This window comes from Cervus canadensis, chromosome 18, assembly GCF_019320065.1.
Source record: "Cervus canadensis isolate Bull #8, Minnesota chromosome 18, ASM1932006v1, whole genome shotgun sequence".
Lineage (NCBI taxonomy): Eukaryota > Metazoa > Chordata > Mammalia > Artiodactyla > Cervidae > Cervus > Cervus canadensis.
The window spans coordinates 26,579,078-26,591,274 of NC_057403.1; the positions used below are offsets into that span (position 1 = coordinate 26,579,078).

At 48.2% G+C, this 12,197-nt stretch overlaps 1 protein-coding gene across 3 annotated transcripts; it reads right to left on the bottom strand.

Moving 5' to 3' along the window:
- Positions 1-1,209: 1,209 nt before the first annotated feature.
- On the bottom strand, positions 1,210-9,104 carry RBM42 (RNA binding motif protein 42). Of its 3 annotated transcripts, XM_043437426.1 has the most exons (10): positions 8,857-9,104; positions 8,473-8,617; positions 7,107-7,191; positions 6,930-7,004; positions 5,306-5,371; positions 5,052-5,227; positions 4,264-4,596; positions 3,834-3,951; positions 1,534-1,728; positions 1,210-1,453 (listed from the first exon to the last, which is right to left on the bottom strand). In XM_043437426.1, the coding sequence occupies exons 1-10, from the start codon at positions 8,982-8,984 to the stop codon at positions 1,341-1,343; spliced, it is 1,434 nt and encodes a 477-aa protein (XP_043293361.1). In that variant the 5' UTR covers positions 8,985-9,104; the 3' UTR covers positions 1,210-1,340. The 3 variants fall into 3 exon arrangements, with proteins under 3 accessions (XP_043293361.1, XP_043293362.1, XP_043293364.1); XM_043437427.1 differs by lacking the exon at positions 5,306-5,371 and having other exon boundaries at positions 5,052-5,206; XM_043437429.1 differs by lacking the exons at positions 5,306-5,371; positions 6,930-7,004 and having other exon boundaries at positions 5,052-5,206; positions 8,857-9,090.
- Positions 9,105-12,197: the final 3,093 nt, after the last annotated feature.

A 12,197-nucleotide genomic window follows, 5' to 3' on the forward strand; every position in this document is an offset into this window, starting at 1 on the left:
CTGGGTGGTCCAGCCAGGTGGCAGGGGGCTGAAGGGCACTTCCTGTCATTGAAAGGAGGCCCTCACCCCTCTAACCAGACTGGAAAATGTGACGTCAGAGTGGGCAGTAAGGGAGGAAGACCGGAACAGAGGAAATCTGACACCTCTCCTGGGTGACTGGCTTCCCGAGAAGCCTTGGTATTGTTTCTCCCCTCCCAATCTGGGGTTCTGGCTATGCCCCTGGGAGACCCTTGTCCCCTCCCCATGCCATCTCCCTACTTTGGCTGGTCACTGCTCCAATCTCCTTCCTGAACCCCAGTTTTCTCTAAAGTGCAAATCTGTGATGCCAGGCCCCTGCTTGAACTTTGTCTCAGCTTCTCATGGCTGGCTGCTGCCTTCAGGGTAAAGTCTAAGCTCTCAGTCTGGCATTCAAGGTCCTGCATGCACACTTACTTCTGAAAGGCAGAGACAAGCTTGGAGCTGTGAAGAGACTTACAGATGGAAAAGGAGGAGAGACTCAGAGACATTTAGAAAGAGAAAAGCAGCCGAGGGGGACTCAAGAGAAACAGAAGGAGGCATAAACATTCAAAGAGACAGCGGAAGTTGACTAGGTTTTGGCAGAGTGAAGAAACTGGAAAACAGTCTCAGAGACCTAAAGGGTGAGGATGGCAGAAACAAGGAGAGAGAATGATATTAATAGGAAGAGAATGAAATAGTTTCAGAAATGGCCAGTGCCTTCAGGAGGCCTTCCTGGACTCCTAGGGATGGTTCCCCATCCCAACCCTGATAACTCTGGGCTGTCATTGTCTGGCAATGGCCCGATCTCTGCCACTGAACCATTAGCTAGGAACACTGTTACCACTGTACCACACACTGTCCAGGTCCTTGATGACAGTGGATGAATGAATGAAAGCCTGGAAAGCTCTGAGCTCCAGAAGGGCAGGGCCCAGAAGACCCACTACCCTGGTGCTGAGAACACAAGGCAGTCAGAAGACAGCTGGTGAGCATCCACTTGGCTTTGACCTTGCGCTAAGCCTCTACTTCCTCCTCTGAGGAATGGGCTGCACTCAGTGTACACTTGAGAGGTTTCAAGAAGATCTAACGGGCATGTAGCTGTGTTGAAAACGCCCATCTGCAAGTTTATATAAACTTTCAAGGCTCCCCACTATCTCCAGAGTTGGGGATGCTAAGCCCTGCTCTCCAAAGAGTACTTCCAAGCCTAGCCAAGGATGGAAATGAACGTAAATTTATTGAAACTGGTGTTGGGGAGGATAGGTGGGTAGACAATTGAGGGTTTTCCAAAGAACTGTGGGGAGGAACCAGCGCCCGGCCGGATGGGAGCGGGTGCCTGGCCACAGACCCTATCTCAGGCCCAATTTCTTCTTCTCCTTCTGCTTCTTGCGCACCACGTCCAGGTTCCGGTCCTTCCACATGCTCTTGCGCAGCTTGATGGGGCGTGAGCCCACATACTTCCCTGTGGGAAGACAGGGTTCAAGGTCAGGCTCAGACCAGATGCCTGCCATGCCCACTGACCCTAGGGGAGACGGCACTCACCATTCATCTCACGCATGGCGCGCACATAGTCACTGGGGTCCTTAAAGCTGACGAAGCCATAACCCTTGGTCTTGCCTGTGCGCTTGTCACGGATCACCTTAGCCTTAAGGAAGGATGGGAAGCGGCTGAAGGCTCGGGCCAAGATGTCATCGTTCACCTCGTTGCCCAGGTCTCCACAGAAGATCCGGAAGTCATCTGGGGTTGGGAGAGGGAAGATTAGAGGATACACATATGTGGCCCAGTTACTGAAATGATCCCACCTTCTCTGGGAGCATCCCCCAAGCCCTCTTCCCTCCGTCCTCTTAGTTTTAACAGCCAACACTTGGATAGTATTTACCCTGTGCTAGACTCTCTGCAAAGCACCCATAAAGTTTTCACACACCTGGCATTCCCAACAGCCCTTTACCCCAATGCACAGAGAAGTCAAGTCACCTGCCCAAAGTTAATCAGCAAGCAGCAGAGCTGGGACAAGAACTCAGGCATCTATCTGGCTCCAGAGCCTTCACTTTCTTTTTTTTTTTTGGGGGGGTTTTGTCATACATTGATATGAATCAGCCATAGATTTACACATATTCCCCATCCTGATCCCCCTTCCCACCTCCCTCTCCACCCAATTCCTCTGGGTCTTCCCAGTGCACCAGGCCCGAGCACTTGTCTCATGCATCCCACCTGGGCTGGTGATCTGTTTCACCATAGATAGTATACTTGCTGTTCTTTTGAAATATCCCACCCTCACATTCTCCCACAGAGTTCAAAAGTCTGTTCTGTATTTCTGTGTCTCTTTTTCTGTTTTACATATAGGGTTATCGTTACCATCTTTCTAAATTCCATATATATGTGTTAGTATGCTGTAATGTTCTTTATCTTTCTGGCTTACTTCACTCTGTATAAGGGGCAGAGCCTTCACTTTCAACTAATGGCACTGCCCTGCCCCACCTCACCCACTCCAGTGACGAAGCCCCTACCTTTGTCATCACAGCCCTGGCCTGTCCTCCGAGCCCCCAGCATCCTTTGGTCTCCTGAACACCGCTCCATGGACTCTCCCTGGGCCCCTGACACCCACTGGTTCCCATAATGGCACCCCAGGACCGCAGACTTCATCATTCCTCAGCTCTGCCTCCTCTGCAAAGCCCACTCTGACCCCCTTTGAGTCCCTGAAACTTGAACACACTGCCTGATTCTTCTCCAAGGTCAACTTCAGCTGCCATTTTTGGATATACCTCCTGGGCTGAGCCTGGTCTTGACCAAATGTGCTCAAGCTCAAAGAATCCCTTCCCCCATGAGCATATACTATTACTACCCCCTTGCTGGAAAACAAGGCTTGAAAGGCTGAGTGACTTGTCCAAGGTCACAGAATTAGGGTCTACCGCCTAGCCACCTCTGGGCCAGTGCTGTATGGCTCTGGCCTGGGGTGGGCAGATGGTCCCAGGAAAAGAGGCAGAAGTGAAGGGGTGGGGTGGGACTTAGGCCCCTTCCCTTGGCTACCACTGTGGTTGCCTCACAGCTTTGGTGGTGACTGAGGGCACTCTTGAACAAGTTAGGTCACCCCAGGCAGAAGTAATCTGACAAGCTTAAGAGGGTAGGACCGTCTATAAACTAAGTGATCTGAACACTTCAAAAAACTATTATACCTAAGACAAAGCAGCGGGAGGGAGACAATTCTCTTTAAAAGATAATCTAGTGACACAAAACTGCATGCCTCCTGGTTTAGGGGAAAAACAGCTATAAGAAGATAGTTTGGAGACAACTGGGAAAATCACAATATAAACAGAATATGAGATATCACAGAGTTACTGATAATTTTCTTAGATGTGTTAACCATGTAATGATATGAAAGAAAATATTACTTTTCTTAGGAGGTGAATATTAAGGTATTTAGGAGTGAAGTGATAACCTCATTTATAGTTTACTTCACACGATTGAGCAAAAACCAAAAAAAGATACACATGGAGGGTTACAGTGAAGATAGCAAAATGTTAATTGCTGAATCTAGGTGGTTGATATATAGTTAACTGTGCAACTGTGAGAAATTTAAAATTTCTCACAACAAGTTAGGGAAAAAAAAGAATGGTCTTTCTCCTTTAACAAGCCAGGCACCTCATGAATGAAATGGGCCAGAGGTCCTACGCACCAATCCCCTTTACCCAGTTCTGTTCGGTGGCTGGGTGCGGGCCTGCCCCCCGAGCCACAGTCTGGCTCTCCAGGAGGTGGGCCAACAGGCCGCCCTGCAGTGAGGTGTGGAGCTACCCAGTTCCCCTCCCTTGGCTGAGCAGCACAGCCCTGCACTCACGCCCACTCACCCGCATCCCACTCTAGCAGGCTGGGGTCCTCCCAGCTGCTCCCAGCTGCTGTGCGAATGCAGCGCTTCAGTTTCTCTGGTTTCCCTTTCTTCTTGTCCTCACTCAGAGGTTCTGGCACCTACAGAGAAAAGGAAGGGTACTAAGGGCTAGAGCTGAGTCTCTTGGGCCCATCTGCCCTCTTCAGGCTCTCCCATTTGGTCCCCCTAGTTCTCCTGTCTCCATAGTTAAAGCACAGGATATGCTTCTGGGTGTCAGGTGTATGTGTGTGTCTGCCTCCCTCTTCCCCATGTTCTCCCAAACCTTCCAGTTTCCTGGGTCCCTCCTACCTCCATGGACAGAAGATGACATGTGTTTCTGTGTGGGGAAGCCCATGGGCTGCTGTCTGCCCATCCAACCCATTCTGTCCCCTACTACTCTGCTCCCTGCTTACCTCAAGAGCCATGAGGCCAGGAGGTGGCTCAGGCCGAGGTGGCCGGGGTCTCGGACGCAGGGACAGGAGCTCAGGAATGCGCAGTGGGGGCAGCAGGCCTCGCACAACTTCCAGCGGGAGGGGCAGGGGTTCAGGCTCAGGCAGAGGCATGGCCAGGGCCAGTGGCAGGCTGGGCCCAATGACTGCAGGGCCAGCTGGGGCGCCCCCGGCTCCCACCGCCACCGCTGCGCTAGCCTCCTCCAGCCCAGCTGCTGCCGCCACCACAGCCTCTTCCTTCTCTTTCAGGCCCAACCCCAGGCCTAGGCCCAGCTCTCGGGGTGTTGCTGGCTCTTCCTGTGGGCAAAAGGAGGGCATGAGGGGGGCCAGATCACAGGCTCAGACCTCTGTCTCATCCTTATCCTGTACAACAGACCAAGGGCACCAGGGCCAGAGAGCAGGCAAGAGACACCAAGACAGGGAACAGTGTCTGCTCCTGTCAGACCAACACAGGGACAGAGAAATAGACAAACACAGGGACTAAAAAAAATAAAGACAGAAAAAGAGAGGGACAATCAAAGGGAAAATAGAGATACACAAAGAGAAATACACCTATAATTTGTGTTTTCTCTCTAAACGTCCCTCAAAAAAAAGCAAAAAACAGAATGATATGGCCACAGGAAGAAACAGGGGAAGACAGAGGCAGAGACACATAAAGCTGGGGAAAGGCAGACGTGGTGGACACAGCTCATCAGGCCAGGATGAGGGTCTCTGTCCACCGCACCTGACCCTCAGTTCCCTGATCAACTCACCAGAGGAGGCCTCAGAGCAGCCATGGAGCCCAAGGGCGGGCCGGGGGCCCGAGCCATCGGTGGCAGCATCATAGGTGGTCCAGGGGGCCCAGGCAGGGGGGGCCCCACGAGGGCCTGGTGAGGGGGCCGCAGGGCCATAGGGCGGGGCCCAGCTGCTGCAGAGGTAAGAGCAGAATCTGTCAGGGTGTTAGTGGGGGAGTTGGAGGACTTGGGGAGGAGTTATGTGGCAGGGATGATGACCTTGGCCCCCTCACCTGCTCTCTGCAGCACGTGAGGGACGAAGGCTGGACGCAGAATAGTGGCACTCTGGGGGGCCACAGCTGTGGGAGAGATGAGGGTGTGTGTCAAGGGGGACTGGGGCACTCAGGGCAAGGTATGTGCCTGTGGGTACTCTGAGCTCCCAAGAAATTCTGCTGAAGAGACTGGGGAACCTTCTGGGAGATGCAGGGTCCTTTTCATTTGTTCGTTCAGCAAAACACCTACCACTGATGATCTCCTCTGGGCCCGGCCCTGTCCTGGGCAATGCTAGGGGCACACCTAAAGACCACAGGCCCTAGGGGAGCTCCTGGTCCAGAGCAGGAAAGAACATACTCATCACCAGAGTGACAGCCAGAGTGATCAGGGCTGGGATGGGGGAAGCCCAGGCAGGGTGACCGAGGCTGGCACCAAGGGAGCTCAGAAGAGGGACACCAGTGGGACTAGAGAAGGCTTCTGGCAGAAAGGGACCTGTGAGCTGAGACCCAAAGGATAGTGAAGAGCTGGTAATGCAAAGGGTAAGTTTGGAAATATTACTGGCAAGTTCTCCTTATAAACCAAATGCTTATAAACCAAAAACTTCCCCTCTTTAGTTTAGTGTAATTCCAATAGGGGAAGTCAGGAGTTGGAGAGCATCATAAGAGGATGGTCAAGAGGTCAGTAGGCATCCAAGCATAGTCTTGGTGGCTGAAAGACTATTTCAGTGGTTGTTCTCTAGAGGGTACTAGGGTGCCACAGCAGAGCTGGAAGCTGGGCAGGGTGACTAGGTCAGATTTACACTTTCATCAAAACCATACTAAATTATAGGCGATATTAAACCTCAGATATCAGGTAAAAGAGTCTATCAGGATTTAAGTGACACAATTAACAAGTTTGATCTAATGGGATGACACCAGAACATTACAGAACACATATCCTTTTCCTACATGTAAGGAAGTTAATGTCACAAAAATTGACTGTGCGTATAAAAGTCATCTCAACAACATGAAGTAAGAGTGTCCTGTGGAGACAGTATATTTCAGTTGATTTTGGTTAGCTAGATTTTGGTTTAGTTGATAGGTTTGGAAGGTTAAAAGTTGAGTGACAATGAGCACGAGAGGAAAGGGACCTCAACAAGAGCCTTGCTAGCACATCCCAGCAATGTCTGGGGCTCCAGGGAAGGAAATGGGGGTCTCTCTCTGCAAGGGGCTGGCTGATGTAAGGTCTTGACTGTCAGGTGAGGACCACAGGTGCTTGTTTGATGGTCTGGTTTGTTCATCCCATCAACAGAGAGCATGTAATGCTTACAAGATGGCAGGCACCCTCACAGATGTTATATTTTAGAGGAAGCAAAAGATGATAATCATAATAAACAAGTAAGTAGTATAACTTGGTAGAAAGCTATACAGCTTTATAGCACATGAAGTGCTATGAAGAAACAGCAAAGAATACAGATTAGGAGTCACAATAAAGGGGTTGGTTTGCAATGACCCAGTAAAGCCTTACTAAAGCCAAATCAACGAAGTACATGATTAGGTTTATGCTTCAGAAAGACAATGATGTCTTGGGGATGAAATGGAGAGGGTGAAGTAGTCAAAACAAGAGTGCTTGGTGAAATGTGGGATTCTCTGGCCTCAGACCTACCTGCTCGCCGCAGGAACAGGGCTTCTCGAGCCTCTGGACTGTCCAGGTGACTCCGATCACCAGGGCCAAAGCCAACTGTTGGGAGGGGAGTGATGAGGATGGGGAAGGGGGGAGAGGAGAGTCCCAGGCTTCCCTTTTTACCACCCTGCTTCCCTCGTCCCATCACTCCTTACTTACCTGGACCCACAAAAGGTGGGCCACCCACCATGGGAGGAACCACTGTGGCTGCAGCGGCTGCTCGGGCCTCCAGAGTCTGTTGGACCTGTTGGATGGGGGTTGGGGTGAGGAGTCTGACTCAGTGCCCCCAAGCTGCCTGGCAGGCTCACCTGGGAACCAAGGGTTTTGTTCTTTGCACTGTGTGGCTATCTCTCAAACTTTAGGTCTCAGCTAAAACATCACTTTTCAGAGAGGCTTCTGGGATCACACTAGCTCAAGGTGTCCTTAGTCCCTCCCTGGTGCAACTTCATCATCCTGCTTCATCTTCCCCAAAGCACTCAGCACTACCTGAAATTATGTCCAGCTTGTCCTCCTCATCTCCCATGCCACCACCCTGCTCCAAGCCACCATTATCTTTTGCCTAGAGTATGACGGTAGCCTCTTCCTCAGACTGCTTGATTCTGCCCTGGCCCTCTACCATCTGTCTTCTAAACACAGCAAAGTGACCCTGGTGACATCTAAGTTGGACCATATCACCCCACTGCTCAAAGTCCTTCAACTGCTTCTCATCCCAGAGTAAAAACCAAGGTCCTTATGGTGATCCACAAGGTCCTACTAGATCTGTCTCTATCACCTCTCTGTCCATATCTCCTCCTATCCTCTCCCTTGCTCACTCCATTTCAGCCACCCTGCTCTCCCTGATGGTCCTTGAACACGTCAGGTATGCACCTACCTCGTGGTCTTTGCTGATCAACAGTTGTCTGGGAATACTCTTTCCCAAGATATCTGCATAGTTCCCTCCATCATGCTCTTTATATCTTTGCTTAGATATCACCTCCCAGAAAGGTCTTCCCTGACCATGCTGATAAAATTCTGCCCTTGTTAATCTACTTTAATCTGTCTCTCCACAGTAAAATAGAAACTCCACAAAAGGTAGTGACTATTTCTCTGTTTTATTTTTTGCTATATGTCTAGGGCCTAGATTAGCACCTGGTGCAGAAGAGGCACCTGAAAATTATTTGTCGAGAGAATGAACAAGTTTCATCTACTGTTCACTTTTGGTAATCTCTTTCTCCACTAGTCACATATAGTATATGGAGAACTTGAATGTCATTAATGAGACTGAGAAACTATCTAACTCTAATACGAATTTTAAATAAATACAGGACATTTCCATCTTTGCAGAAAGTTCTACTGGCCACCATGATCTAGATAAAAGCTTGCAAAGGGCAGAATTATTGTCTCAGTCCTTACTGAGTCTTCAGTGCCTGACACCTAAAATATTTGTCATGCTTATTAATCAACAAGCCAGCATGTCAATAGCTCTCTGTATACAAACGTGTGTCTGAGGCATTGTGCTCTCTTCTATGCCTTATGTCAGCCGTACCTGCTGGTATGTGTTGGTCGCGATAATTGGGCGGATCACAGGAGCTGCTGGGACTTGCATCGCTTCAACCGTGGGGACTGTAGGCACCGCAGGCACGGCAGTTGGGATTCCTGTTACGGGAGCCCCCAGAACTTCCTGCTCAAACCTGGGAAGGCAGGACACACCACAGCTCAGGACCTTGCACCAATTCTGAAACGGTGGGTATATCACGACAGCGCCTTCACCCCTGCCAACCTCTCCTCCTTAACTCTCGTCCCCACAATCCCGAAAGTACCATTTCCCCAAGACAGAACTATATATCGAGTCTATCAGTGCCTGAAGGCTCCAGGGCTCGACGACTCTGACTCTAGGATGGCTTTAATCGCTCCCTATCGCGGGCCTTACAGGGCCATCTCCGCCTCCATCTCCTTCAAGCGTTCCTCGCCGCTCTTTCCCGGGATGCCGGCACCAGGGCCCGGAACCACAGGTCCTCCTGCGCCCGGGAGGCCCGGGGCTGGCCCCGCTCCGGCCATCGCTGCTACCGTCGCTGTCGCCGGTATTACCGCCTCAGCTCAGTCGCCTCCGCCGGTTCCGCTGTATATTCTCTGGCTACGTCAGGGTGGGCGCCCGCGGATGACGTATCAGCGAAAGCGACGGGCGCCGATACATGACACCAAGCGTCAACAGGGCTGGCCTTTGGAGTGAGAGCCAATGAGAACCTGGCCACACCCAGAGGGCCCGCCCCCAAGGAGAAATATAGGCCAGTCAGAGTGCCGGAGAAACGAGTCAACGGAAGAAGCTGCGTTTAGGGGCGTGCAACCCAGACAGACGGCCACGCCTTCATGGGAGAACAAGGCCCGACCCTAAAGTGAAAACTTGACCTTTGAGAACTCTGGGAAGTTCGGAGGTTCCTCCTGTGCCACCGCGAGACCAGTTCCGGAAGTTTTAAAACACAGTGACATCCCAGTCACCCCAGGGCAGGATGGGGATGGAGATGGAGGCAGCTGGAAGCCATGGTCGCCCACTTTCGTACACGCTACCAGTGAGTTCCAGAAAAACCAGGACCATGATGTGGGAATTTCAGAGGAGGCGCCTGACCCAGGCTTCCTGGAGGAGGTGACACCTGAAGACTTCTACTAGATAAAATGAGTATAGAGACTCTGGGTAGGATGAATAGTTCATGCAAAGGCCAAGGGACAGTAGTCAAATATGTCAACTCAGAAGGTCACGTGTAGACTTTTGGTGTTTGTGCTTTCTTGAGACATAGCTTTGCTTTTTTTTTTTAGTCCTCAAGATGTTTTATGAATATTTTCAAAAAACTACACAGTAGTAGAGAGAATAACGAACATCCACGTGCCTCTCAAGAATTTACTAAAATTTTACCCTTATTTTGTCTATACATTTTTTCGCTTTACATTATAGCAAATTGAAGACATCTGTCAATTCGCCTGTACTTGCTTCATAATGTGTAACAGATAAGATGTCTATTAAATAAGGAGTATTTAAAAGAAAAAAATACCATGTTCACATCCAGGAAACTGTCCTATCATCTTACACCTAGATTGCCTTCTATTTTCCCTGCCTCAAAATGTGTTTATATTACAATAGTATTGTAAAAATCAGGATCCAAGTAAGGCTCACGTTTCATTTGGTCAGTGGCTCAGTCTCCTTCACCCCGCAACCCACCCCTTAAAACTTAATTTTACTGCCTGCCTTGGTTTCTTGGAAGTCCCAGTTTGAATCAGCATAAATGAGTGATTTGTTAAAATAGTTTGGTTGCTTATGTGCTAGAGATATTATAAGAGAATAAGATACCTTAAAAATTATTAACTAGAGTCCACACTTTATTCAGTTTTCCTAGTGTTTACCTTATCTATTTTCTATTCAAGCATTCCATCCAGGATAACACATAACATATAGTTAGTTGTCATGTTTCCTTAAGCTCTTCTTGCCAGTGACCATTTCTCTTTCTTTTTTCATGACTTTGATAGTTTTGAGGAGTACTAGTCATGTATTTTGTAGAATATTTCACATGTGGGACCTCACTGATGTTTTTCTCATTATTAGGCTGAGGTTATATTTTTTTGAGGGGGGGGGGAGACCATAGAGGTAAAGTGCAATTCTTATCATATCAAGGGTACATACTGTCAACATGGATTATTATTAACTTTAATCTCCTGAGGTAGCACTTGTCAGGTATCTACTATAAATTTACTTAAAAAAAAAAAAAGAAACCTCCCTTTTCAACCCTCTTGCACTGTTGATGGCAATGTAAAGTGATACAGCCACTACAGAAGACAGTATGAAGATTCCTTAAAAAAACTAGGAATAAAACTACCATATGAACAACAATCCCACTACTTGGCATGTATCCTGAAAAAACCATAATTGAAAAAGACACATGTACCCCGATGTTCATTGTAGCACTATTTACAATAGCTAGGACGTGGAAGCAACTGAGATGTCCATCAACAGATGAATGGATCAAGAAGCTGTGGTACATATATATAATGGAATATTATTCAGCCATAAAAAGGAACACATTTGAGTCAGTTCTATGAGTTGGCTGAACCTAGTGCCTATTATGCAGAGGGAAGTAAGAAAAGAGGAAAACAAATATCATATATTAACATTATATATATATATATATGAAATCTAAAAAAATGGTAATGATGAATCTATTTGCTGGGCAATAATAGAGACTCGGACCTAGAGCAGACTTGCTGACATGCGGGGGGAGGGGAAGGAGAGTGCTCGATGAATGGAGTAGCATGGAAACAGAAACACTACCGTGTGTAAAACAGCCAGCCAGTGGTAATTTGCTGTGACTCAGGGAACTCAAACCGGGGCTCTGTGACAACCCAGAGCAGTGGGATGGGGTGAAAGGAGGGAGGGAAGTTCAAGAGGAAGGCGACATATGTGTAACTGTGGCTGATTCATGTTGATGTATGGCAGAAACCAACACAATACTGTAAGGCAATCATCCTTCAATTAAAAATAAAAACAAAACAAAAAACCCTTTCAAGCTCTTTGTCTTGCATAGGGGATGTCTAGGCTACACCCTTCATTTAATTATTAAATCATTTGTATCAGCATGGACTCATGGATATCTTATACTTTTGGTTATTATTCAATACTTATTTTGTTGCTCAAATTGTTTCAGCTTTTAAGTCTTTTTTTTTTTTTTTGACCTGAAAAATGTCCTTCTCTTTATCTTTCTCATTTTTTCTCTTTCTCCCCCAGATCCTCTCTCTCTCTTTTTCCCTATTTGTTGGAGAAACTGATCACTTGTCCTATTGGATTTCTCACATTTTGGATTTAACTGGTTACATTGTTTCACTTGTTCCTGGTGGTGGTGGTGGGGCGGGGGGTTGGCCTCTCCCTTTCTTGACAGAAGCTTGATTAGATTCCAGTATTCTTGCCTGGAGAATCCCATGGAGGAACCTGGCAGGCTACAGTCCATGGGGTCCCAAGAGTTGGACATGACTGAGTGACTAAACCACTACCACTGTCCTGTCGGGAGTGGGTGGTGTCTGGTTGTCCTGCTTCAGTGATGCCGAGATTGATCAGCAGTGTCACCCTGTTCATCCATTTAAAAAAGCTCAATCAGCCCTTCCATTAAGTTTTAACAGTACTTGATCATCATCACCTGTATCTATTACTTCATTAATGTATTGAAGATAGTGGTTTTCAAATTTTATCATTCTAAAATCATTAGTGACTTTTATAAACTTCCTCTTTTCAGA

Excerpts from the sequence above, each read along its gene's own strand:
- RBM42 (XM_043437426.1), bottom strand. The coding sequence starts at position 8,984 with ATGGCCGGAGCGGGGCCAGCCCCGGGCCTCCCGGGCGCAGGAGGACCT. Across the intron at positions 8,618-8,856 it reads ATGGAGGCGGAGATGGCCCT|GTTTGAGCAGGAAGTTCTGG; the intron begins GTAAGGCCCGCG and ends CTGCCTTCCCAG. Across the intron at positions 7,192-8,472 it reads CGACCAACACATACCAGCAG|GTCCAACAGACTCTGGAGGC; the intron begins GTACGGCTGACA and ends CCCATCCAACAG.